The sequence below is a fragment of the Euleptes europaea genome, chromosome 19 (genome assembly GCF_029931775.1).
Source record: "Euleptes europaea isolate rEulEur1 chromosome 19, rEulEur1.hap1, whole genome shotgun sequence".
Classification (NCBI taxonomy): Eukaryota; Metazoa; Chordata; class Lepidosauria; order Squamata; family Sphaerodactylidae; genus Euleptes; species Euleptes europaea.
Window position 1 is genome coordinate 29,680,786 of NC_079330.1, and position 24,506 is coordinate 29,705,291.

At 45.1% G+C, this 24,506-nt stretch overlaps 1 protein-coding gene across 1 annotated transcript in view; it reads left to right on the forward strand.

Annotated features, from left to right (window-relative positions):
• VMP1 (vacuole membrane protein 1) overlaps positions 1 to 24,506 on the forward strand; it is a 117,049-nt gene that overhangs the window by 51,720 nt on the left and 40,823 nt on the right. The window contains exon 7 of the mRNA XM_056865141.1: positions 20,610 to 20,690. Coding sequence (XP_056721119.1) covers positions 20,610 to 20,690 — 81 coding nt within the window. The remainder of the gene's footprint in view (positions 1 to 20,609; positions 20,691 to 24,506) is intronic.

The following is a 24,506-nucleotide window of genomic DNA, read 5'->3' on the forward strand; positions in this document are numbered from 1 at the left end:
CTACTTGCTCTGCACACATTTTTCCAGGTTAGCGAGGAAGATAAAATATTTCACTTCTTAGACAAATAAGTCTGCTGTACCCCATGTAGTAACTTCTGTCTGCTTCCCTCAAGGGCTTGCCAGCTATATAATGGCTTGTGGGTTAAAATTAGCCTAATTTTTTTTAAAAAAAATAAAAGACATCTTTGAAGATGCAGACATCAATTTGTAAAAAGAAAAAGGCCCCACAACGTTCAAGGTTAAATTGCAACCCAAAAAAAGCAAGGTATGCTGGTAGCTTCTGTTCTAGTTACTTACTGCTTCTGAGGCCAAAGAAGACCCCTGCTGGATCAGACCGGTGGTCCATCGATTCCAGCAGCCTGTTTCACTCTGTAGAGCCAACAAACAGGGCACAGCTAGAGGCCGAGGCCTTTCCCTGCTGTCGCTTCCTAACCACTGGGATTCAGAGGTGTGTAGTGTCTGAATATGAACACACATGAAGCTGCCCTATACTGAATCAGACTCTTGGTCCATCAAGGTCAGTATTGTCTACTTAGACTGGCAGCAGCCCTCCAGGGTCTCAGGCAGAGGTCTTTCACATCACCTGATCCTTTGGAGGTGCCAGGGATTGAACCTGGGACATTCTGCACACAAAGCAGAGGCTTTTCTACTGAGCCACAGCATGTGGTTAGGGAGGCAATAACCACATGTGGTCAGGAGCACATACCTGCTCTCCCTAAAGGCACCTCTATCAGATAACGGTTAGAATTATGAATGGGACAAACCAGCCCCCTCTCCATTTCAAACCATTGTTTAGCAAATTTGGTGTGTGTGTCTGTCTCAGTGTTGTCTAAGCCCTGTCTGCCACAGGAAACTAGTTACACGGTTCTCTGGATCCCGGGCTGAGAGTGGGCATTTCTGTTGCCGAAAGTAATTGTTTCCGTGATTGAGCTGCTGTTCCTTGGTTAGCATAAAAATCTTCTCCAGTTGGCTTCTGAATCCACTCCACACACAAATACTAAGAAAGGCTTTTTGGTTGCCAGACAGGGTCGTTTTGTCGCAGCGACTGCTTCTTCAACCAGCAGTAGGCATACTTAAAATAGTTTTCAGCAAGCTCATTTCATAAAAGGAGGAGAGCAGGAAAGGCGATGGGAGGCTACCATGTTTGAGACAGAGGACATGCTGATACTTTGCTCCTTCCTCTGGCACCGCCCCTCCCAAAATAAGTCCATGCCTTGGAACCAGCTCCAAATGCCAACCATTGTCTGCCTTTTGGGGAGTTTTCCCATCATCCCTTTCCCCGCTGGCTCTATAACCCGTTTCCGTTCTTTATGAATTGCTCTCTGCATCTGGCCTCTATTGCCTCAATGGGTGGCCACCGGGAGATCTGTCTGCATGTCGTACATTCCAGAACCTTGAGGCATGCATTGTGCTCATGCATGGGTGGATCTGTCTTAACCCTTTCACGCTTGGGCAGAAGCTCTGAATAAGATCAGCCTGCGTGGGTCTGTCATCTTTGCCACGTGGAGCCCTTCCATCATTCCTGGACTCAGCTCCAGATGATGCTACCCACCTTCCTGCTTCAATCCTTTTAGTTATTTTATTAAAGCGGTACATAGGTAATAATAAATAAACGTAGAGGTCTTTTCGGAGCGGTCGCTTGATTCTTTCCATGTATCCATTACCAGCTGCCAGGGCACAAAGAAGGACCTTTTTGATAGCTCCCCATTTCTGAAGCATCCTTCCACTGGAGTTGCGAACACTGGTGCCTTCTAGGAATCGGGCCTTTTAATCTGAAACGGTGGAATCCTAAACGGATTTACACTCTTGTAAGCCCAGTGACATCAGTGGGCTTGGAGGTGCCTGAGAATTAAAGTTATTTTAGTTAGCTGTTTTAAAACAGCTATTTAGCTATTATTTTCAAAATGTTAGGCTTTTAAAAATAGTATGGTTTGTTGTGAGCCACCTTGAGTAGTGTAGCTTGGGAAGGTGGTGGAAATATGTTATACCATGAATCTGAGGCTTATGGTTGGTATCATCACCCAAAAGCTAAGGGGTGTTGTACTATTGTGAGGCCTCCGGCCTCCTGGGGGCTAAAACGTTCTGGATGTTTTAAGTGCTGAGGTATAGACAAGTGTAACAGATTGAGGAGACAGGCTGAAGGGTTGAAGAAGAGGTCTCTTGAAATACTTGGAACACCACGGATTATAACACCCAGGTTTAAATTTTTTTTTTTTTTTGCCCTTCAAGAAATTATGAATGTTTGTGGCTGCAACGAGGAGCATATGGACACAGATGCAAAAATCAAATGACTTATCTGGAAAACCTACAAAATGTTTCTTGGAAAACAGATGAGAAAGTGGTCAGATTTCCAGTGAACTGGCTGGGCGATCCTACTTGATACTTAGCATTTATATCAAACCTTTAGGCGTCTTGCGCCTGTGTTCTGTCAATAATCCTTGCAACCAACCAAACGTCGTCTCAGCTTTTCAGATGCTTCGAAGGGGACTGTGAATGGCTCGTTGAGTGTAACAGTGCAGCGTGGCAGGGTTGCCGGAGGTGGAGTGAGAGCTACAGATTTCCAGAGATTCCCTGGGAGGGCCTAATCGCGATGTTTCTGGGTAGATGGTGGTAGTATACCTATTATAATCAAGTGTCTTAGGTGAGCTTCCGGATGTGAGGAAGGAGGTAGGGTTGCCAGCTCTGGGTTGGGAAATGCCTGGAAATTTGTGGGGCAGAGCCTGAGCGGGGCGGGGTTTGGGGAGGGACTTCAGTGCCATAGAGTCCAATTGCCAGAGCGGCCCTTTTCTCCAGGGGAACTGATCTCTATTGGCTGGAGATCAGTTGCAATAGCAGGAGATCTCCAGGCACCACCTGGAGGTTGGTAACCCTAGGAGGAGGTCCAAATTTGGTGAAGGCCCCCTCCTCCGAATCTAAGTGCCCATGGTGACTATTGGCAGTTGATTCTGGTTCATACCTCAATCTCTTTAGGCCAGTGGTTCCCAACCTTTTTTTGACCAGGGACCACTAGGACTTTTTTGCTCGGTGCAGGGACCCCAAGGTTCAAAATAAAAATTCCGAGAATTTGAAAATAAACTTTAATCATAACTGTTAGTTAAACATTAAACTTAGAATAATATTTGAATATATATATTTTATAATAGAGAACTTTTAATTGAAAATATTAATTTATTATGAGTTTATAACTTTGTTTCGCGGACCTTAATTTAGTTCTCGCGGACCCCTGGGGGTCCATGGACCCCCGGTTGGGAACCAGTGCTTTAGGCACTTCATATGCCACCGCACCACCAACTTGTCCTTACCTTAGTGTTTCTTACTGGTTGACAACCACGCTTTTTCAGAATCCAGCTTTTCTAATCCAGGCTTTAGCCAGCATTAAAACTGTAACCAACCATTACCCATTCTGCCCCTGAATTTCACAGCTTCCATTGAGGGCACACAAATTGCATGATTAAGGGCAAGATTTTGAATTTCCACTCACTTTTAAAAAACAACAACGCAGGATCCCCAGGCCCAGCCCGTCACCATCCTACTTCAAGGCCATTTTAGGAGGTGCAAGGAACTGTTTTCTGTGGGGGTGGGAAATGTGTCACATTCTGAGCATGCCAACTGTTTTATGCGCTTCCAAGTTGAAGCGGGCAAGTGATGAGTTAACGTGGCAGCAGAAGTGCTGAGTAATGAATGTGTAAACGTTTCTCTCCTCCCCCCCCCCCTGTTGGATTTCTCCAGCTATCAGAAAGAACACCAAGTTCCCGAGCGGGTGTTGTATGTTCTGTTTAACTCTCACGCACCTGTCGACCAGTATGAAGCAAGGGGGGAAGAATAACTACCAGGCGGCATTGGGTTACGATTTGTTCAACCGATTTGCAAAGTTTTTCTTCTCTTGCCTGTCCCGCGTGCACTTCTTTAAGACACAAAACTCACCACTTTCGGGCTTATTCTGACATTTATTTTCTCGATACCCTCCTCCCCCCCCCCCGCTAAGAGCAACCAGGAACTGGCACAGGGAATCTTGTGACAACCTCACCCTGGGAGATTTAAATCCTTTCTTAAAAGAGGGTTTAAGCTCCCAGGCTCAGGAGAAATCCTTTGTTCAAACAAGCGCAGTTCCCCAGTTTCGCCATTCACCTTTTCCGCTGTGAGATGAGAAGAAGCAGGCAAGCCTGAGACTCACTCTAAGTTCATAGGGTTTCCAGCTCTAGGTTGGGAAATTCCTGGAGATTCGGGGGTGGAGCCAGGGGAGGGGGGTTTTGGGGGGAGGGACCTCAGCGGCTTATAATGCTGTAGAGTCCACTCTCCAAAGCAGCCATTTTCTCCAGGGGAACTGATCCAGGCCCCGCCTGGAGGTTGGCAACCCTAGTTTAAGGATAACAAGGGGGGCAGAAGGAGGCCTACCGGAGACCACCTAGCAAAGTTATGCTAGCAGTGAGAGTAGGATCTGAGATTTCTTTGCTTGCACCTGACCCTGTTCATAATATTTACCATATGTAAAGTTTTTATATGTAATGTTTTTGAGACCCAGCATGGTGTAGTGGTTAAGAGTGACAAAACCTAATCTAGAGAACCGGGTGCGATTCCTCTCTCCTCCACATGAAGCTTGCTGGGTGACCTTGGGCCAGTCACAGTTCTCTCCAAACTCTCTCAGCCCACATGGAGGCAGACAGTGGCAAACCACCTCCGAATGTCTCTTGCCTTGAAAGTCTTATAGGGTCACCATAAGTCAACTGTGTGTTGATGGTATGCACACACGCACGCACACACACTGTTTTTAAGTTCTCAGACAGCTTCAAAATGTTATAATTGCAACAACCCTGTGAGGTAGATGTGTTAACCTTATATTGGGGGTTGGGGGTAGGGTTGCCAACCTCTAGGTGGTAGCTGGAGATCTCCTGCTATTACAGCTGATCTCCAGGTGACAGATGTCAGTTCAGCTGGGGAAAATGGAAAGGTGAACACTATGGCATTATATCCCATGGAGTCCCTCCCCTCCCCAAACCCCGCCCTCCTCAGGCCCCACCCCCAAAATCTCCAGGTATTTCCCAACCTGGAGTTGGCAACCCTAGTTGGGGGGCCGAGGCTGAGGGAGATTCCCGTGATCTCAGGAATCAGCTGGGCCAGGGTTAAAAGAGACTGCTGCGGGGATGGTCCATGATCATCACACAAGGGGATTGCCGGATCCAACCCATTGACTTGCATAGGAGTTTGGGAAACCTAAAACGTGAAGGCTGTGTGCTATAAAATCATGCAATTAATCCCACCCACCCGTGGGGCTTTGAGCTCATGTTTCATCAGCAGCGTCCTCCCACAGGGCTGTTGCAGAGGAGTCTGCTTTTGAAACCCGGGGGGGGGGCGTTGCCAAAGGAGTTTGCCGTACCGTTCCGGGGGTGGGGGTTTATCATCATAGAATCATAGAGTTGGAAGGGACCGCCAGGGTCATCTAGTCCAACCCCCTGCACAATGCAGGAAATTCACAACTACCTCCCCTCCACTTCCCCAGTGACCCCCACGTTGCGTGAGAAAACAGGTCAAGAATCCCACTGGGTGCACTCCAGCCCTTGGGCATACCGAAAGTAGCTCTTTGGAGGCAAGCCCACGAATTAACGTTGAGTGAGTCACCTGACCTGAACAGGGGTGAGCTGGGAAATGGGAGATAAGGCGGCAACATCTGCTGATGGGCTTGATAAAGAGTCTAGAATGATTAAACGCTTTCCCTTTCCTTTTGGACCCACGCTTCCTTTGATTGTTTCTCTTTTTTGTGTGTGAAATTTGTCACTGTCAATTAACTTGACTCATCCCAAGTTGCAGGTGGGGTGAAGCACCAATCTTCAAGGGGGGGAGCATGTTTTTCAGCTGTGTGTGTGTGTGTGTGTGTGTGTGTGTGTGTTAAGTGCCGTCAAGTCGCTTCCGACTTATGGCGACCCTGTGAATCAATGTCTTCCAAAACGTCCTACCCTTAACAGCCTTGCCCAGATCTTGCAAATTGAGGGCCGTGGCTTCCTTTATAGTAGTGGTTCCCAAAGTGGGCAGTACCATCCCTTGGGGGCAGTGGGGTTACCTAGGGGGGCACTAAGAGGCAGGGGGGCGCTGGGGGGCGCTAGAGGTGGGCCCCTTCAACTGTATTGTTCACTAATTTACAATAGATCAAGCTATGTATGGCACCATGCTGGCAAATTTGGTGGAAACTATCAGAATTTTTTACAGACTTTGAAGAGCTGGTACTACTGGATCAAGTTCATCAGTTTTGTTGAATAAATTTCAATTGAAAAGTTTTAATTTGATTTCGAATAGAGGAGCAATTAATTGTTACTGTTTTGAAATTTTATTGTTGTTATCTTCTTTATTGAGTCATTCAAACCCCTATTTTGAATGCTTTTTATAGGATAGGGTAGGGGATGCTGGGGTTGAGTTTGTGGAACCAAGGGGGCGGTGGCCCGAAAAGTTTGGGAACCACTGCTTTATAGAGTCAATTCATCTCTTGTTGGATCTTCCTCTTTTCCTGCTGCTTTCCACTTTTCCTAGCATGATTGTCTTTTCACCTTTATGGCAGTGAACAAATTCCCTTTTGTAGTGCCAGTGTTACTTCTGAGTGTCGCTGGGACGTGGCCTCCTGAGGAGCTGCAAAGGCCTTGGATCAGGCCCCTCTTTTCAGTGAGCCGTTTGTAGAGATGCTTCCAAGGAGCTACCCTGGAGATCTTGATTCAGTGGAGGAAGCATTCGTGGAATTTATTTATTTATTTGTTTTTAGTCTTATACCCCGCCCTTCTCCTGGCCGAAGCCGGGCTTAGGGTGGCTCACAACAGATAAAACAGTATAAAAACATAATAAGAAAATACGAAATTGTCCCAATTGAAACCAAACAGTCTCTAGATTAAAGCAAATGTTGGTCAATTAACAGCACACAGGGGCCAAGGCCGGCCCGGTAAGCAGTCCCGGTCCCTTATTCAAGGTCTAATAAACAGCAGCAGGGGAACAGGAAGGGAGGCCAGCTATGTTGGAAAACCATTGCTGCCCTCAACCGTAGGCCTGGCAGAACATCTCAGTCTTACAAGCCCTGCATAACTACGTCAAGTCCCACAGTGCCCTGGTCTCATCGGAGAGGGAGTTCCACCAGGTTGTGGGGAGGGCCAAAAAAGCCCCGGCCCTAGTTGAGGACAGCTGAACACTCATCAGGCTGGGGACCAACCAGCAGGTTCGTGTGTGCAAAGTGCAATGCTCTCTGGGGGACATACCAGGAGAGACGGTCCCGCAGATACAATGGTCCCAGACCATGTTTTGTTACCTTTGTGCTTCTTTTTTTCATGGTAACATATTCTTCTTGCTCCGTGTTTTATTATAAGGGCTGACTTCTAATCATAAATGGCCAAGATTTTCAACCTACACACTTCTAAGAAAGGTTTTTCCACCTCAATCTGTTCATATCTGTCAAGCATACCAAGGGGCTAGTGCAGACCAAACCCTGGTCTCTGCAGACCATGGTTTGCGGAACATCAGTGATGGGAACATCCTCTCCCTTCTCCTGTGCAATTTCCTGCCTTTGCTCTTCTCTTGTTTGCTTTAAATCTAGCATTTGATTTGCACCCCTGAACCATGGTTCATGCTAACTGGAGTCTGCAACTCAGTCAGGGTTATAGCAAATTAGAAAACCCTGTTTAGCATTAACTGAGGCTACCATATGTGCAGGTATGGTTGAGTTTTTTTGCCATCAAGTCACAGCTGACTTATGGCGACCTTGTAGGGGTTTCAAGGCAACAGACATTCAGAGGGGGTTTGCCATAGCCTGCCTCCATGTCATGACCCTGGTATTACTTGGTGGTCCCCCTTTCCAAATAGTAGCCAGGGCCAACCCTAATTAGCTTCCGAAATCGGACGAGATGAGGCTAGTCTTGGCTATTCAGGTCAGGGCAGGTACAGTGCTACACCAGGTTAAAGGGAAGAAAAGAAGGGAGCAGGGTTATGTATGGGGGAGCAGCGTCTCTTCCCATGGTTGTTCCAGTTTGTGAATTGAGGTTTGTAGGAAGTTTGCACTGCCTCCTGGTCTTCCAGAACTCATCCAAGGACTTCTTAATGCACATTGTCCAAACACAGATTTCCTGCAGCTCTTTTATTTTCCAGCCTAGCTGACAAACAGTAAATGAGGTACTAAACCTATTTCTAGATTCTGTTGCTTCTGGTTGCAGGGGATGGGATGCTCCAAGGGCATGTAGCTCAGTGATAGAGCATCTGCTTGGCATGCGGAAGGTCCCAGGTTCATTCCCTGGCATCTCCAGTTAAAGGATCTGGAAGTAACTGATGCTAAATACTTCAGCTAGAGACCTTGGAGAGCCGCTGCTAGTTTGAGTAGACTGCATTGACTTGGATGCCCCAGGGCTAGCCTTACTGCGTCAGATCTCAGAAGTTAAGCAGGGCTGGCCCTGGTTCATGACACGGAGGCAGACAATGGCAAACCACCTCCAATCGTCTCTTGCCTGGAAAAACCCTACAGGGTCACCATAAGTCAGCTGTGACTTGACAGCACCCACACATGCACATTGACTTGGATGGACCAAGGGTTATAAGGCAGCTTTATGTGTACCTTAAAAAAATCTTGCCTTGTTAAAGACTAGATGTCTCATGAACACATGAAGCTGCCTTATACTGAATCAGGCCCTTGGTCTATCAAAGTCAGTATTGTCTACTCAGACCAGCAGCAGTTCTCCAGGGTCTCAGGTAGAGGTTTTTCACATCACCTGCGTCCCTTTAACTGGAGATGCCGGGGATTGATCCTGGGACCTTTGGCATGCCAAGCAGATGCTCTACCATGAGCCATGGCCTCAACCCTCAGCACTTAGGCACAGGGAAAGGTTCTCTTTGGCATGCTGCTTTCATATTTGGGGTTTTGTGTGTGTGCGTGTGTATAGGGGGGCCAGTCAGTTCAAGACCTTTATTGGCATACAAGGGGACATTCCATTCTACTGAGCACCCCTCCCTCACAGCCTGAGGTGGTGAATTCTAGGCCGGAGTGGAGAGAACAAGATCGTGCAAACCTTTTCAGGTTTAAAACTCTCCTAAAAATGCTAATGACATCAAGACCTAGAAAAGTGTTCATTTGTAAGTTTCAGATGCTGAGGATTTATTATCTTTCAGCATCTCGGCCAGCTCCCACATATAAGAGCAGGACTGTTAAGGGCTGAGCACAGAGGCCAAAAAGCACAATTCTGCTAGCCAAGTAGGAAATTGGAGGCTACGGTTCAAATTTGGTTCACACCAGCGGCTTTGTATGACTTGGGCAAAATAGGTGCAGTATCATCAATGTCTGGATTTTTAAGGCTGGTTCAGTATGCCCGAGGCACAGGCGCTGTGCAACTATTATGGAAAATTGGTTTCACCACTATGTGAACAAACTAGGTGGGTTGGGGGAATCTTTGGGCTCATGGGCAGCAGTGCCAGCAAACCCTAGTTCATTGGTTCTTGTAGGTTATCCGGGCTGTGTAACCGTGGTCTTGGAATTTTCTTTCCTGACGTTTCGCTGTCCTTCAGTGTTACTACTCTGAAGATGCCTGCCACAGTTGCTGGCGAAACGTCAGGAAAGAAAATTCCAAGACCACGGTTACACAGCCCGGATAACCTACAAGAACCAATGAACTCTGACCGTGACAGCCTTCGACAATATTTTAAACCCTAGTTCGTTGGTCCAAACATCCATTCAAAATGACCTTCCAATGAAACAGCAAACTATGGAGCGTTTGGAAATCACTCTTTTGCTAGAATGGCCCTCTGGTCTCCGAATTTGCACTTCTACCTCCATCCTTTCCTTGGGTTCAGTGACTTTCATTCTTCTTCTTTTTATCCCTTGAGTCTCCTTTGCTGTGATGGATAGCCTGATTGGCTGCTTTTCTCCTTCTCTGGTCCTTTTCTGAGTCCCTGCATAGTATTGCTGAAATAATCTATCCATACCTGCTCGCATTTCTTCCTTTCTCCAAGCAGGATATTCTTTTAGCTGTTGCAGTGAAACCTGTTCTCCCACCTGCCATCCAGAGCCAGCAAGGTGTAGTGGTTAAGAGCGGTGGTTTGGAGAGATGCAATGATCTGGAGAACCGGGTTTGATTCCCCACTCCTCCACGTGAGCAGTGGACACTAATCTGGTGAACCGGGTTGGTTTCCCCACTCCTATACATGAAGCCAGCTGGGTGACCTTGGGCTAGTCACAGGTCTCTTAGAGCTCTCTCAGCCCCACCTACCTCACAGGGTGTCTGTTGTGTGGAGGGGAAGGGATTGTAAGCTGGTTTGATTCTTCCTTAAGTGGTAGAGAAAGTTGGCATATAAAAAACCAACCCTCCTCCTCCTCCTTCTCCTGTCAGAAAACGGTTAGGCCGTTGACTGGTCATATATGGTCAAATGTGGGTCACGTTATTATTATTTTTGGTAAGCTTTAGAATGACAAGAAAGACAACCTGAGTCATCAGCCCGTTCCATAGCTGAGGTATGTGCTAACACAAAATAGTTAATTGCTGCTGTTGAAAGGGGGCAGTTCACTCTTTAAAATGTAATGAAGTGTCAGAAGTGTTTGATGTCGGATAAGGTTTCTTAACCAATTAATTCACTGAAAAGACTTTGATCCTGGGACCTCCAGATCAGCCACTCTAGAAGGTGGGACACACACACCTTTTATTTATCGCAGAGTGGCATTCCCTCCCTCTCCAGGGGCAGGGAGTGGCACTCATGGCCCCCATGGGCTGACAAGGGGGCTAAAGAGTATCTACTCGGCCTGAAGATAAAATACCATAACTCATTATGAGCTGCCACAAACAGAGGCTGGACTCAGCATTGCCCCATCTTGGCACCAAGCACAGATACATACGTATATAGATGCTTTTGTGCAAGTTCATACCAGGAGCATCCTTTGAATACTCTTTGTATTTTTTGTGTCTCTTTTAAAAAAAAAGTTGTGCTCTGTTTATAAAGTTGGGTGGGGTGCATTTTTTAAAACATAGATGAAACCTTTAACAAGCTGCCGTCTTAACTTCCCCTTGTTCTTGCTCACGCGAATGGACTTGCCTTGAATGGCGGGCATATTTCGCAACCTGGGCAGGTGATAACCAGGGGCGCTTGTAGGTTGCGAGTCCAAAACAAAATTGCAGCTGGAAACCAAATTTGGATGTCCGCAGGCCACGTGCTTAGCAAGTAGGTCTGTGATTTGATCCTTGGCCTCTCCAGCTAAATTACCTTGACGGCTGGGTGGAAGGTCTCCCACTTGATGACCCTTTGAGCCACAAAGACCAGCTACATTCTAGTCCAGCAGCACCTTAGAGACCAACAAGATTTTGGGGGTATGAGCTTTCAAGAGTCAAGCTCCCCTTGTCAGATGATCATGAACACATGACGCTGCCTTAGACTGAATCAGACCCATCAGTCAGTATTGTCTACTTAGGCCAGCAGCGGCTCTCCAGGGTCTCAGGCAGGGGTCTTTAACATCTCCTACTTGCCTAGTCCCTTTAACTGGAGATGCCGGGGATTGAACCTGGGACCTTCTGCATTCCAAGCAGAGGCTCTACCACTGAGCCATGGCCCCTCGCCTGAAGAAAAAACATTGGTATCTGACGAAGGGAGCTTTGACTCTAAAGCTCATACCCTGAAAATCTGTTGGTCCCTAAGGTGCCACTGGACTAGAATCTAGCCGTTCTACTGCAGACCAGCGTGGCTACCTTCTGAAACAAAGAAGACTGGTAGCTTTTACGCTTCCTAGTTTCCGGGAATGTATAAGGCGCATTACCTTCTTGTCTGAGGAATGCATTGTTCTAGGCTACGCAGTTGTTCTAGGCTGCCCGATCATGTCATATGGGGGCCTCTGTTGTTTCGCTGTGTGTCCAAAGTATGTGTTGACCAAAACTTTCTGGATTGCAAGGGGAAATTAGTAAATGGGGCCCCCCCTGTTTTTTAGGAAAGTTTTTTTGCCATTTGCACTTTTCTCATTGAGGCATCCCTCATTCAGTTTTCCATTTTTCAGCCAAACGTTAGCTCCCAAAGATGCTGACCGAACTTGAAATCCAGTACAAATATCAGTTTAAAGGTACAGTTGAAATGCTGTCTCTGCCTGCCTCTGCGTAGCAACCCTGGACTTCCTTGGTCTCCCATCCAAATACTAACCAGAAACTACTGAGGAAGTTTTAAACATGAGGGCTTGTGTTTAAGCTGTTGCCTGTTTAAAGAAGAAGAAGAGTTGGTTTTTGTATGCCTATTTTCTCTACCTTTTTAAGGAGAATCAAACCGGCTTACAATCACCTTCCCTTCCTCTCCCCACAACAGACACCCTGTGAGGTAGGTGAGGCTGAGAGCGCTCTAAGAGAGCTGTGACTAGCCCAAGGTCAGCCAGCTGGCTTCATGTGTAGGAGTAGGGAAACAAACATGGTTCACCAGATTGGAGTCCACCACTCATGTGGAGGAGTGGGGAATCAAACCCGGTTCTCCAGATTAGAGTCCACCGCTCCTAACCACTGCACCACGCTGGCTCACTTAAACTTAAAGGCCCTATTAAATCCTTTTTCTTTCTTTCCAGACTCCCTTAGGAACAAAGCTTCTACAGGCTTGCAACGCTGAACTTGTGAATCAGAGCTTATTCCGACATCCTTTTTCATTTTTTTAATGGTTATTCCCAGCAGTTTTTTGTGATTCGATGATTAATCTGATGAAGTAATAACTAATCATTTAACTATTCCTGGTTGGTACGGGACAGCTTTGGTGACAGGAAACCTTTTTTCCCAGGCCTGAAACAGTCATCCTTTTGATAGAAACACTGTGCAAAAAAAAAATTATAGTTACAATAGAGAAAATGAATCACAGTAGCCAGGAAGAACGGAGAAGAAAATCTAAATTCTTTAATTTGGGGGATAATATGTTTTGCCTGTAAGTAGCTTCAACATTTTGATATATATTTTTTCTTGAAAAATGTCAGGTTTCTTGTATTTGATGAAAGCCTTTAGAGAACTTGACAAATATATTTCCCAGAGTGAAATCTTTATTTTTTTTAACCTCTTTGTATTTTTAAAGTGGGATAATTGTTGTGAAGTTACATGTTCATAACATCTGAGAAGTGAAACTTTGAAAGGTCTCTTTGAGGGGGGTGCTGTGCTTTTTTTAAAAGTAAATTTTCCTCAATAAAATACATTCAGAGCTACATGATGATTGTACTATAAAACATTTTTTTGTGGGGGGAGCTGAAACTCTAGAAAAAAATTAAGGACTCAAGTAAGTTCAGTAATTTTTTTGCTCCTATAGTCCTGCTTATGTGCTTTTTCTGAATTTGTTCAAACTAAAAATTTCAGCACTGAATTTTTTTTCTGAATTTGTTCAAACTAAAAAAAAATTCTGAAATTGCTTTTTCTGAATTTGTTCAAACTAAAAATTTCAGCACTTCTCATTATTTTTTTTTACTAATTCATATTTCAAGATCATGAGGAAAGTGCTGATTGAAAGCAAGAGTCCCCAAAGGTGAACCAATTTGACCTTGACTTTTAATCATTATTCTTTTAACTTTTTCTTAGAATTTATGATAAGGCATCTACTGCTATATGAGTCTTTGATAAGGTAAAATTGGTAAAACTGGGAGGGGGGAGAAAAGTTGTACTCGAAGTGTGGAAGCTAGCTAAGAACTGGTACTTGAATTTTATTCAAAAAGGAAAAAACCCTGCTAGGGCAAACTTACTTTTCTGTTAAAAAAACACACCACCTTAGTAGTTTCAGTTCCTTTTCTAAATGAGGATTTCTGAAAAATAAAAGGTGCTTTTTCTTCCTTTCCTTTGGTATGTGGCTGAATTGTCCATCATCTCTTTCTTGAGCCTGTTTGCATAGGAGTAATTCTCAAAAGCAGTGTTCCAAAAATGCTTTTAAAAGCAGGCTATCTAGAAGCAGAAGTTTTTTTCCCCCCAAACTGTAGAAAATTTTAATTTGTCATTGGGGTGGGGGGCCGCCTTGTGTTTCTTTTCCGTATCCTCCATCTTTTTATGACTTTTCAGTTTAACAATGGTGTTCTCCAAATTTTTTATTATATGTTAACTACATGAGCCCTTTTTTGCCAAGGAAGCGTATTGAATTCTAAGTTATTAAAGTGTATGAAAGCCAAAAGGATATTCAGTCCGTTTTTAAAATACTGTCACTCATGCATGTTTAGTTTTAATATCCTATAAACTTGCTTTTAACTGTACTCTACAAGTAGGTTTTTACAACCCAACCAAAGAGTTTTTGCAGGTTTATTAAATTTAAAATGTTACTATAATTCATGTGTCTTGTGAAATCGGTTTGGCAAAATAGGAACTGAAAAATAGAATGTTAAAATCTACTATTGCAATACAGACAATGTAGGGAAACCGCTTATGAAATCTCTGTGCAGAAGGAAATATTTTTCTTGTTCACTTCTCTTCCTTTAAATAATAATTTAAAAAATTATGGCTGTGGCCCCAATCCGCAGGCCTGTCTTTACTGCTGGGCATATAAGGCTTCTGCTGAAGGAGAGCAACTTTAGGTATCCCTTTCTCCATTCATGCCAGTTTTAGGTTTGATTGTGGGGGCCAATCTATAAATGCTCTTAATTTCTGGATCTCCAATCCTAGGATAGTTAAGGGGGAGGACAAATTATATGTACAAATAATCTTTCATAAATGGGATCTCACTGAACCCTTGGGAGATTTGTTAGAAAACCAGAGGAAGCCCCCTACTCTTTCCCCAGATCTTTGCTTCCGCTGATAAGTCAGTTTAATAACTTGGGACCTGAGATACTCAGGAGAATGGTGTGGATATAAATATTTTAAATAACTCCTGATTGTGGCTGCATGGTGACAAAAACTGCCTTTCAGATCACTGCTGAATGCCACAGGCGGACGGAGTGTGTCCCCCTAGATTTGTTTATTACATTATCCATCCGCATGGCGCGTACAGTGACTGGTGTACCCTAACGTACATATAACACTCCTGCAGTCTCACACCAAGGTTCATTGCCAGAGCATGTGTGCATGCATGGTCCATTAATGCCATGAATGTCCCATTAATGACCGCTTAATGTGTCATGTCAGTACTTATGCTGTGCTTTGGGTTTTTTTCTGGTGGTTCCAGACTGCTGCAATCCTAATGCGCAGTTTCTTGAATGTCCCATTTTGTGGATTGTACTGACTCACTGTGTGTAATCTGCCTTGAGTCCCTGTGAGAAATAAGAAATAAGAAAAGTAGAAATTGTCCCTCGCGTAAGAGGAGCCTTGTTGGATCAGGAATATGGGTCCATCTAATCCTCTTGGCCAGCTGGAGAGCCCAGAAGTGCCACCAGTCACTGAGGCCAACGTCTCTCCCTGTTGTGGCCATCCCACCAACTGGAGTTGTGTGGAGTTGTGACCAACTGTCTGAATATGGAGGTCCTCTAACAGAATCCTTTCTATTTTCAGTGTGGTGATGGCTGCCAACTTGGAAGGCTTTAAGAGGGGAGTAGACATGTTCATGGAGGAGAGGGGTATTCATGGCTAATAGTTAAAATGGATACTAGTCATGATGCATACCTATTCTCTCCATGATCAGAGGAGCATGCCGAATATATTAGGTGCTGTGGAACATAGGCAGGACAATGCTGCTGCGGTCATCTATTTGTGGGCTTCCTAGAGGCACCTGGGTGGCCACTTTGTGAACAGACTGCTGGACTTGATGGGCCTTGGTCTGATCCAGCAGAGCTTTTCTTATGTTCCTAGAATGTTCAGTCTTGCACTGATCTGGTTGTACTTGGAACAGCATCCTTTTTAATTGACTGGAGAGGCAGGTTTTTAGGAGGACAGAAGCAATAATACCTGAGTGCTTGCGAACACTCAAAGCTTCTACGGAATCTGCCCCAAAGGTAAAATAGAGAGAGTGATTTAGTAGGACCAGCAACAGAAGAAAGAGGCAGTACCTGGTAAAACAGACTGTTTTGCGAGCATATAGTAGTAATATCACATATACATATCCACCCACATCTCAAACTTTTAGCCAGGGAGACCCATTGCACAACAAATATTTCTTACTCAAAGTTTGCCTGAAATGAATTAACCTGTTTTCTACAGCTGGTTTTTTAAAATACTGTGGTTAACACAACTAATTCTTTAAAAGGTAAAACTTTTTACTTGTTCTGTCCATTTTCACAATTCCTTGTGAGTTTTTAAAAACAAAACTTTCCTTTCCTTGCTGTAGCTGACACAATCCAGCCATTAAAACCATTAATATAAACGTGTAATATAAAAATAAATGGTTCCACTCATACATAAAATGGTGAAAATCTTTTCCGTAAATGCAAGTATTATTCCTTATCAGCATCTAGAGAAGTCAGAGTGACTGTGTTGGATCAAACTAAATTCTCTTTGTTCCAGGACTTTACTCCATTGGAAGTTAAGAAAAAACGTTTTCAATATACTATTTTTAGTAGACCTATCAAAATTCTTTCAAGTGTTTTCAGGCGAGTGGTATCCCGATGATAAACCTGAAATCTTACTCATTTTGCAAATTTGATTGAGTTTTTTTTTAAGTTGTTATGAATATTTTTTCATCCAAGTTGACACACATGGGCTTGCATTTGGTTATCAAGCTTAGCTCATTTTGGATTTACTTGTAACATTTGGCAGTTGTTTTACTGTTAATCTTGCATTTTAATAATAAAAATAAACTTATCAGTAGCTTTGAGTTATATTATTTAACCTCAAGTCAAGAATCTTCTCTTCTTAAGAGATCTATTTCTGATTTTTCTGTTTCTTTCAAAGCGTAAAGCATTTTATTTACAATGAATTATTTTTCTCTGATTTGGAGATGATCCATTTTTTAATATTTTGAAGTTCTGTATTTGGGGCAAAAATCAATGTTAAATGCAGTCTGCGTAGGAGGTTTTCTCTAAAAAAGTTCACTCAATTACTTTTAAGAAATCTAAAAGTAGTCTGATCCTCATTTTTTTAAAAATAAAAACTTGCTGAAATTAGTATACATTAAATTACATTCTCATATATATTTTGTTTCTGCCAAATGATTTTGGGATTCAGGAAAACACTGGAGAAATTTGCCTATTTGTCCTCTGGAGCTAAGCTGTGTACCCTATATCAGTAAGGATCATCTGGACTTTTTCTGTTACTCCGAGCAATACTTCCAAAAGAAGGAAAAATACTGTGCTGCAATATCATAAAAGTAAAAGTAAAATGTTTTTCAATATATTTTAAATGCTGAGCTTAAATTCTTTGCGTAACTATTTTCATAGCCTCAGTTACTTCTTTATGTAGTAGTTATATTTTATACTGCAAGAAGAAAGAGGTGTATTGATGGTTTTTAAAGAAAATCAAATTTAAAATTTGAAGATACGTTATAAATGAAATGTGGCCATCCTAAGTCATTTCAAATAGTCTGTTTGGGTTTAGTGGAAGTCTTGAAAAGTGGCTTTCTCACCCAAGACTGCAAACTTGGAGACCATTCTTCATAACTGGGTTATGTTGAGTCTCTCTTGCGTCTCTCTTGTGCTTTTATCGGTTTTAAACATAAAGCTTTGCCACTGAACTTGGCCAGTCATTTCTCAAAGTTTGAATAATTGCATTTTTAAGTCATCATTCCCTTTAACAGTTCTACATCTTGTGAAATGACAAATTCATATTCCATGTCTGTTGTTGAATTTCTGTCTAGCATGTAGTAGAATTAACATTTCTAAAATATAAGCACATGGAAATTATCTCTGTCTGTCTGTCTGTCTGTCTGTCTCTCTATCTATCTATCTATCTATCTATCTATCTATCTATCTATCTATCTATCTATCTATCTATCTATCTATCTATCGTATAACGGAAGAAATTTGTAAGGTGGCTGAATCTTGTGGCTTCTACAGCATCATTTGCTAAAATGACAGCTTAAAGTAGCCATGTTTGGGAATTTCAGCAATAGCACATCTGATGGTTCAGCTGTTTCTGTTTCAGTGATACAAAATTTATTGGGAATTTAATTGGGGGGTGTATGTGAGGAATTCAGAACTCTGATTTTATATCATTCAGGTTGTTGCCACAAAGATTCCCAAGCATGAAGTTTAATAGAAACACCAACTGTGTCAAGCCAAGTTTCTGACTTCTAAATCCCCTACTTCAATTTTAGGGTTGTTGTTTGTTTGTTTTTTGGCTGTTGCGTCACACAGCACCCCAGTGGTTCACAGCCTAAGCAATAGCAGCCTAAGCAATAGCAGCCTAAGCAATAGCAGTAGCAGTCCAGTCATCTATTGGAGATGTAAGAAGAAAGATGGAGTCAGAGGAAGGGGTGATAGATCTGGGTATCTACATAGAAATGATAGATAAATTATATATTTAAATATTAATAGTTGGAGAAATATAAAAGAGGGCCCGCGTTGCAGGTAACATCCAGGTTCTGCTAAGGTTTAAGGCCACAGTCCCATTGTATCTGTTATAGCAACAGAATTCCCCCAGTCTGAGTCTGGATTCTTATCCCAGTTATCCATGAGCTACAGGCTGTAGGCACTGTAAATCTCCAGGCTCAATCAAGAGTTGCCCTCCATATGTACCACCAAGGCATCCCATTAAAACACCTAGGTGGTTGCTTCTCAGCTGTGGAACTTTCTTCAGTTTTGAGGTTCACACTCCTCAAAGGATCAGGTTCACACTCCTCAAAGGATCACACTCCTTGAAGGATCAGGCGTGTATCTTGGAGATAACTGTTGGAATCCAGTATTGCTTCTGGATGCCCAGGTGGCAGCTGTGGTCCAAAAGCTGGAGCATCACTCCTGGACTGGTCAATGCCATGAGAACCTCCCAGCTGGACTGCCGTAGCATGTTTTACTTGGAGCTGCCTTTCCAAGACCGTCTAGAAACTTTAGCTTAGTGCAAAATGTGGCCACCTGTTCATGAGAGGGAGCCGAAAGGAGCCCACTTCACCAACGCTGAGGCGACAGAAGTGGCTCCCATTTCATTGAGGGGCACAGTTCAGAGTGGGCCTAGGTTACCTAAGAGAGGATCTCACCCTTGTTCAGTCTCCCTGTACACTAGGGATAGCTTCAGAAGAAGCCCTGTTCTGAATCCCCTTTTTTTGTCTTGAGGTCCAGTAGGCAGGGATGAGTTGCAGGGCGTTCTCCCCAGTGCCCCCCTCTTTAAGAAATCCCTCCCCAGGGAAGCCCACCAGGCCAGCTCTTTCCACACTTTCTGGAAATTAAAATTGATTCCACGAGGGCAAAGCTAATTGCTCCTCTTAGCAGAACTCTTCCCCTGTTTTGTTGGTAGGGAGTATAATTATTGTTTATACATTTAGAAATGTATAAAATTACTGCTTAAGTGTATTAAAATATGTATTTAATTGCTCATGTCTCGTTTTTGTGCTTTGTCTTCCCCAAGGGGCCCACTATGGGGGATGCAAATATATAATACATTAATCTGAGTGTCTTCCAGGGGTGATGTAAAAATGTTCAGGATTAATGGTTCCTTTTCATACCGTGTTTCTTATTGTGTGTGTATGTTATGGATTTATTTTGCATTATGCAAGCTATATTTTTGTCATAAAAGCTTTTATTGTAGCGTTCTTTGGAATAACACTGTGTGTTATAAATTGTTACCAGCCCTTGTGAAGAGGGTTAGGGTTATAAATCTATGACTTATTTATTAAATGTTATGGAACTTTAATTCTGACCCACAAGAGACTCAGTGTAAATAACTGCCTAGTGATCTGATTTTGACCATGCTGTGGAACTCAGAATGCAGTAGTGTTCATCACCAAAAATTGTCACTTTCCCTCCCAGAAACCAGCATTTTTTGTTTATTTTTTAATCTTGCGAAAGAAAACAAGTTTCTAGACCTCATGGTAAAAAAAAGGGGAACCTCCCCCAAATCTGGATGGCTTCCACTGGATGTTTAGGAACTTAAAGAGAACCTGGGGCTTCTTCACTAGCAACAAATCCCAGTCCAGTCAGATCTCGGAAGCTTATCAGGGTTGGCCCTTTTTAGTACTTGGATGAGAGACCACCAAGGAAGTCCAGGGTCGCTGTGCGGAGGCAGGCAATGGCAAACCACCTCTGAACGCCGCTTGCCTTGAAAACCCTACAGGGTCTCCATAAATTGGCTGTGACTTGACAACGCTTTATGTATGCCAGCCGTGTGATGTACAACTGGGCAGAGTAGTTGTGGCATGCAAGAGCCATTAGTGTTTTTGTAGGAGCCTCGACGATCACAATGGTGAAAGTGTGTGCTGGGCAGAGGGCTTCGTGGAAACTCTGGCTCATAACCCTTTCTTTACAAAAAATATGTTGAGATATTTTGCCAGTGGCTAATTGCGAGTAATTAGCTTTTTTGTGCCGGGGTGTGGCGCGGGGGGGGGAATGCTGGGAGGGGTTTGTTTGATTTTTTGAGTGATGAGTGGTACCTGTGTCACGACACTTGGAACAGGTCAGATGCAAATGAGCATCTGTGAATGTTCGCGATTCCAACTTGATTCAGCATGCCGGATGTCTGGTTCACCGGTATGTCAATTCTCTGTCTGTATTTCCCTCCCTCTTTTTTAAATTAAACTTGCTGGCATAATACAGAGTGGGGAAGGAGAGGGTGGTCAGTAACGCCTAGCTGGTTTCCTCCTTTGTTACTGAACTGGCTGTTTTTCCTTGTTTGCAGGACTTCGCCTCCCGTGCTAAGCTGGCGGTCCAGAACCTCGTGCAGAAAGTTGGCTTTTTTGGCATCCTGGCGTGCGCCTCAGTAAGTCCTCCCCGGCACGAAAATAACTTAAGAATCAATTAATCAATCAGCTTTTTTTTGCTAGCTGTAAAAATATCCAAAGCGGCTTCCAGGAAATAAAGCGACACCCAGACAACCACAAATACAAAATAATAAAAATAAAGTCAAGGGGGAGGAGGGGCAGAGGATGAAACATCAATGAAGTGAACCGGCTCATTCATGGAAAGGGCATATTTTGGGGCCTTCTCCCAGAGTCTAAAGCAGGGCAGGCTTCAGGATTGGGGGCTCTTAACAAGGCACCTCAAAGGAAGCCTTTGACACCATACAGAGTGGGTTTGAGAGTGACAATCCCTTAGCCGGTCTTGGGATCCTAACAGATACTCTACTCCTGCCCTCTGGAAAAAGAAGAAGAGTTGGTTTTTATAAGCTGATTTTCTCTACCTTTTAAGGAGAATCAAACTGACTTACAATCTCCTTCCCTTCCCCTCCTCACAACAGACACCCTGTGAGGTAGGTGGGGCTGAGAGAGTTCGGAAAGAACTGTGACTAGCCCAATCCAGCTGGCTTCATGTGGAGGAGTGAGGAAACCAGCCCAGTTCACCAGATTAGAGTCCGCTGTTCATGTGGAGGAGTGGGGAATCAAACCCTGTTCTCCAGATTAGAGTCCACTGCTCCTAACCACTACACCATGATGGCTCCAGCTGTGGAGCCAGCTATGGATGCTTCAGGGCAGGGGTGTGTGTGCAGGTGTGGTGGGGAGCTCTAGAGCCTCAACAAAAACATAGAGGCGGAGTTGCTGTGGCTGGGAGAGGTCCACATGGGTGCGCACCTCCACCGTGGTACTCTTGGTCCATTAAGAACATAAGAAAAGCCATGCTAGATCAGATCAAGGTCCATCAAGTCCAACAGTCTGTTCACACAGTGACCAACCAGGTGCCTCTAGGAAGCCCACAAACAAGACGACTGCAGCAGCATTGTCCTGCCTGTGTTCCACAGCACCTAATACAATAGGCATGCTCCTCTGATCATGGAGAGAATAGGTATGGATCATGACTAGTAACCAGTTTTACTAGTAGCCAAGAATAGCCCTCTCCTCCATGAACATGTCCACTCTCCTCTTGAAGCCTTCCAAGCTGGCAGCCGTTACCACATCCTGGGGCAGGGAGTTCCACAATTTAACTATGCGTTGTGTGGCCTCCCCCAGTGCAAAGGACAAATGGTGTCCACTGGGCTGCTCAAAAAGGGCCTTTGAAGGTCACCTTTTAACCTACACCATTTCATCGCAGGTGAAATGTCAAAGGTCAGGCTTCTTCCGGTTGCCTCAGACTGGAATGCCTTTAAAGTCAAGTCGTTTCACACATTCTGCTACGACTCATCAGGTGTTAAAAAATCGAGCCTTTGGGATGCGCATTTTGAAGCCAGTCTGAGAGCCAGCCCCACCCTGGTGTTTTCCAGGTGCTGGGGGTGGCAGGCATACATCACTCGGTGGTGTCTGGATTAATCCTCAGCAACCCCGTGACCTGCAAATCATTGCTAGTTTACGAACTGTGACATTTTTTTTATTGTACCCTTCCTGCAGGGTTCTCACAGTTAACAAACTGGTTCCCCAAACTTCTGTCATCCTCACACAATTCCTGCCCGGACTGAAAGGGTGACTGACCCAAAGTTACCCGGTGAACTTCATGGCAGAGCAGGTTTTGAATCTGGGATTCCCTGACCGTAGCTGGATGCTCTGACCCCCTATAACAGGGGTGGGGAACCTTTTTCCTGCCAAGGGCCATTTGCACATTTATAACATCATTCGGGGGCCATACCAGGCGTAGATCTCCCAGCGGGGGCGGGGGAGAGGCTAGAGCAGCTCACGCTGACCTTGAGCGAACAGTCCCCAGCCTCCCTGCCTCCCCCGCCCCACACACACGGTGGCACACGCAGCCCCACACGACTGGGCCCCAGTGTCCATGCCCTCCCCCCGAGTCCACAAAAGGCCCCTCGAAGCTCGATCAGCTCCCGAGTGCATACTCTGCTGCCTGGAGCCGTGGGCCTCTTCCCCACCCCCCGCCGCTCAACAGCCGACAGGTGGCAAGAGGGGCTTACAGTGTGCTGCAGCATTCCTGCATGCCACGGCTGTAGGGGGCAGCCTTGGGGGAAGCGTCCCTCCCCCTCCCCCTCCTCTCGCCGACCGACAGTCGGCAAGAGGAGGTCCAAAGGGCGCCGCAGCACCCCTGCAAGCCGTGGCCCCAGGAACACCCTCGAGGAGGGCAGTGCCTCTGCAGCAGGGCCCCAGAGCTCCCGAGGGCCACAAAAAATGTTCTTGGGGGCCGCATACGGCCCCCGGGCCAGAGGTTCCCCATCCCTGCTCTATAAGCTGCCAGCGTGGTGTAGTGGTTAAGAGCGGTGGTTGGAGCAGTGGATTCTAATCTGGAGAACCGGATTTGATTCCCCACTCCTCCACATCAATGGCGGAGGCTAATCTGGGTGAATTGGATTTGTTTCCCCACTCCTCCACATGGAGCCAGCTGGGTGACCTTGGGCTAGTCACACACTCTCAGCCCCATCTACCTCACAGGGTGTCTGTTGTGGGGAGGGGAAGGTAAGGTGATTGTAAGCTGGTTTGATTCTTCGTTAAGTGGTAGTGAAAGTTGGCATATAAAAAAAAAAGCCCAACAACAACATGTGCTCACTGTTCTGGGAATTGCCCTCTGTCATCAGAGCACATGATTCCACCTTCTACTGAGTCAGACTACTGGATTATCCAGATGAACTCCATCTACTCCGGCCGGCAGCAGCTTTCCACAGCCTCCCTGATGCCTTTCACCTCTGCATGCAAGTGCTGGAAGGCAGCATCAGGCGAAAGCCTTGGTCTCTGTGCCCCGTTCGTTGGCCACAAATGTGAAAAACAGGATGCTGGGCTTGAGGAATCACTGGTCTGATCCAGCAGGGCGCTTTTGGCCTTCTGATTCCAGGGATTATTTACTTACTTCAAGGATCCCCGGTGTGGGTACCCGTGGGTGCCAAGATGCCTGCCGACACCTTTTCTGGTGCCGCCAAGTGTTTTTAGGAAGTGCGTGGGGCCAGGTGGGGCTTTTGCCCATCAAGGCTTCCGATTTCTGACTTGGAAATTTGATTGGCTGTACAGATTTTTTTGTTGGGCAGCAGCTTCTACCACAGCACAAGGATCTAAGCTGTGTGACTAAAGTAAAACTGCAGCAATCATTTTGTGGCTCATTCTGCCTCCTGTGGCAGCCATTTTGTGGCAGCCGTTTTGCTGCTGCGCCCACCATGCCGTGTCACAATTCCAGATGCGCCCACAGGCTCAGAAAGGTTGGGGACCCCGATTTACTTCATTTATAATCCCACCTCCCCAATAAGGACCCAAAGCAGCTTACGTCCTCCTCTCCTCCATTTTATCTTCACAATAACCCTGTGAGGTCGGTTACTCAGAGAATATGTGCCTGGTCCAAGGTCACCCAGCAAGCTTCCGTGGCAGAGTGGGGATTTGAACCTGGGTCTCCCAGTTCCTAGCCCAGCACTCTAACCACTACGCCGCACTGCAGTGCAATCTGCATGCAAGGCGTGGTGTAGTGCTTAAGAGCAGTGGTTTGGAGCGGTGGACTCTACTCCTGAGAATCAGGTTTGACTCCCCACTCAGAGAGGATAATCTGGTGAACTGGATTTGTTTACCCACTCCTACACACAAAGCCAACTGGGTGACCTTGGGCTAGTCACACTCTCTGAGCCCCACCTACCTCACAGGGTGTTGTGTTGTGGGGAGGGGAAGGTGATTGTAAGCCGGTTTGAGTCTCCCTTAAGTGGTAGAGAAAAGTCAGCATATAAAAA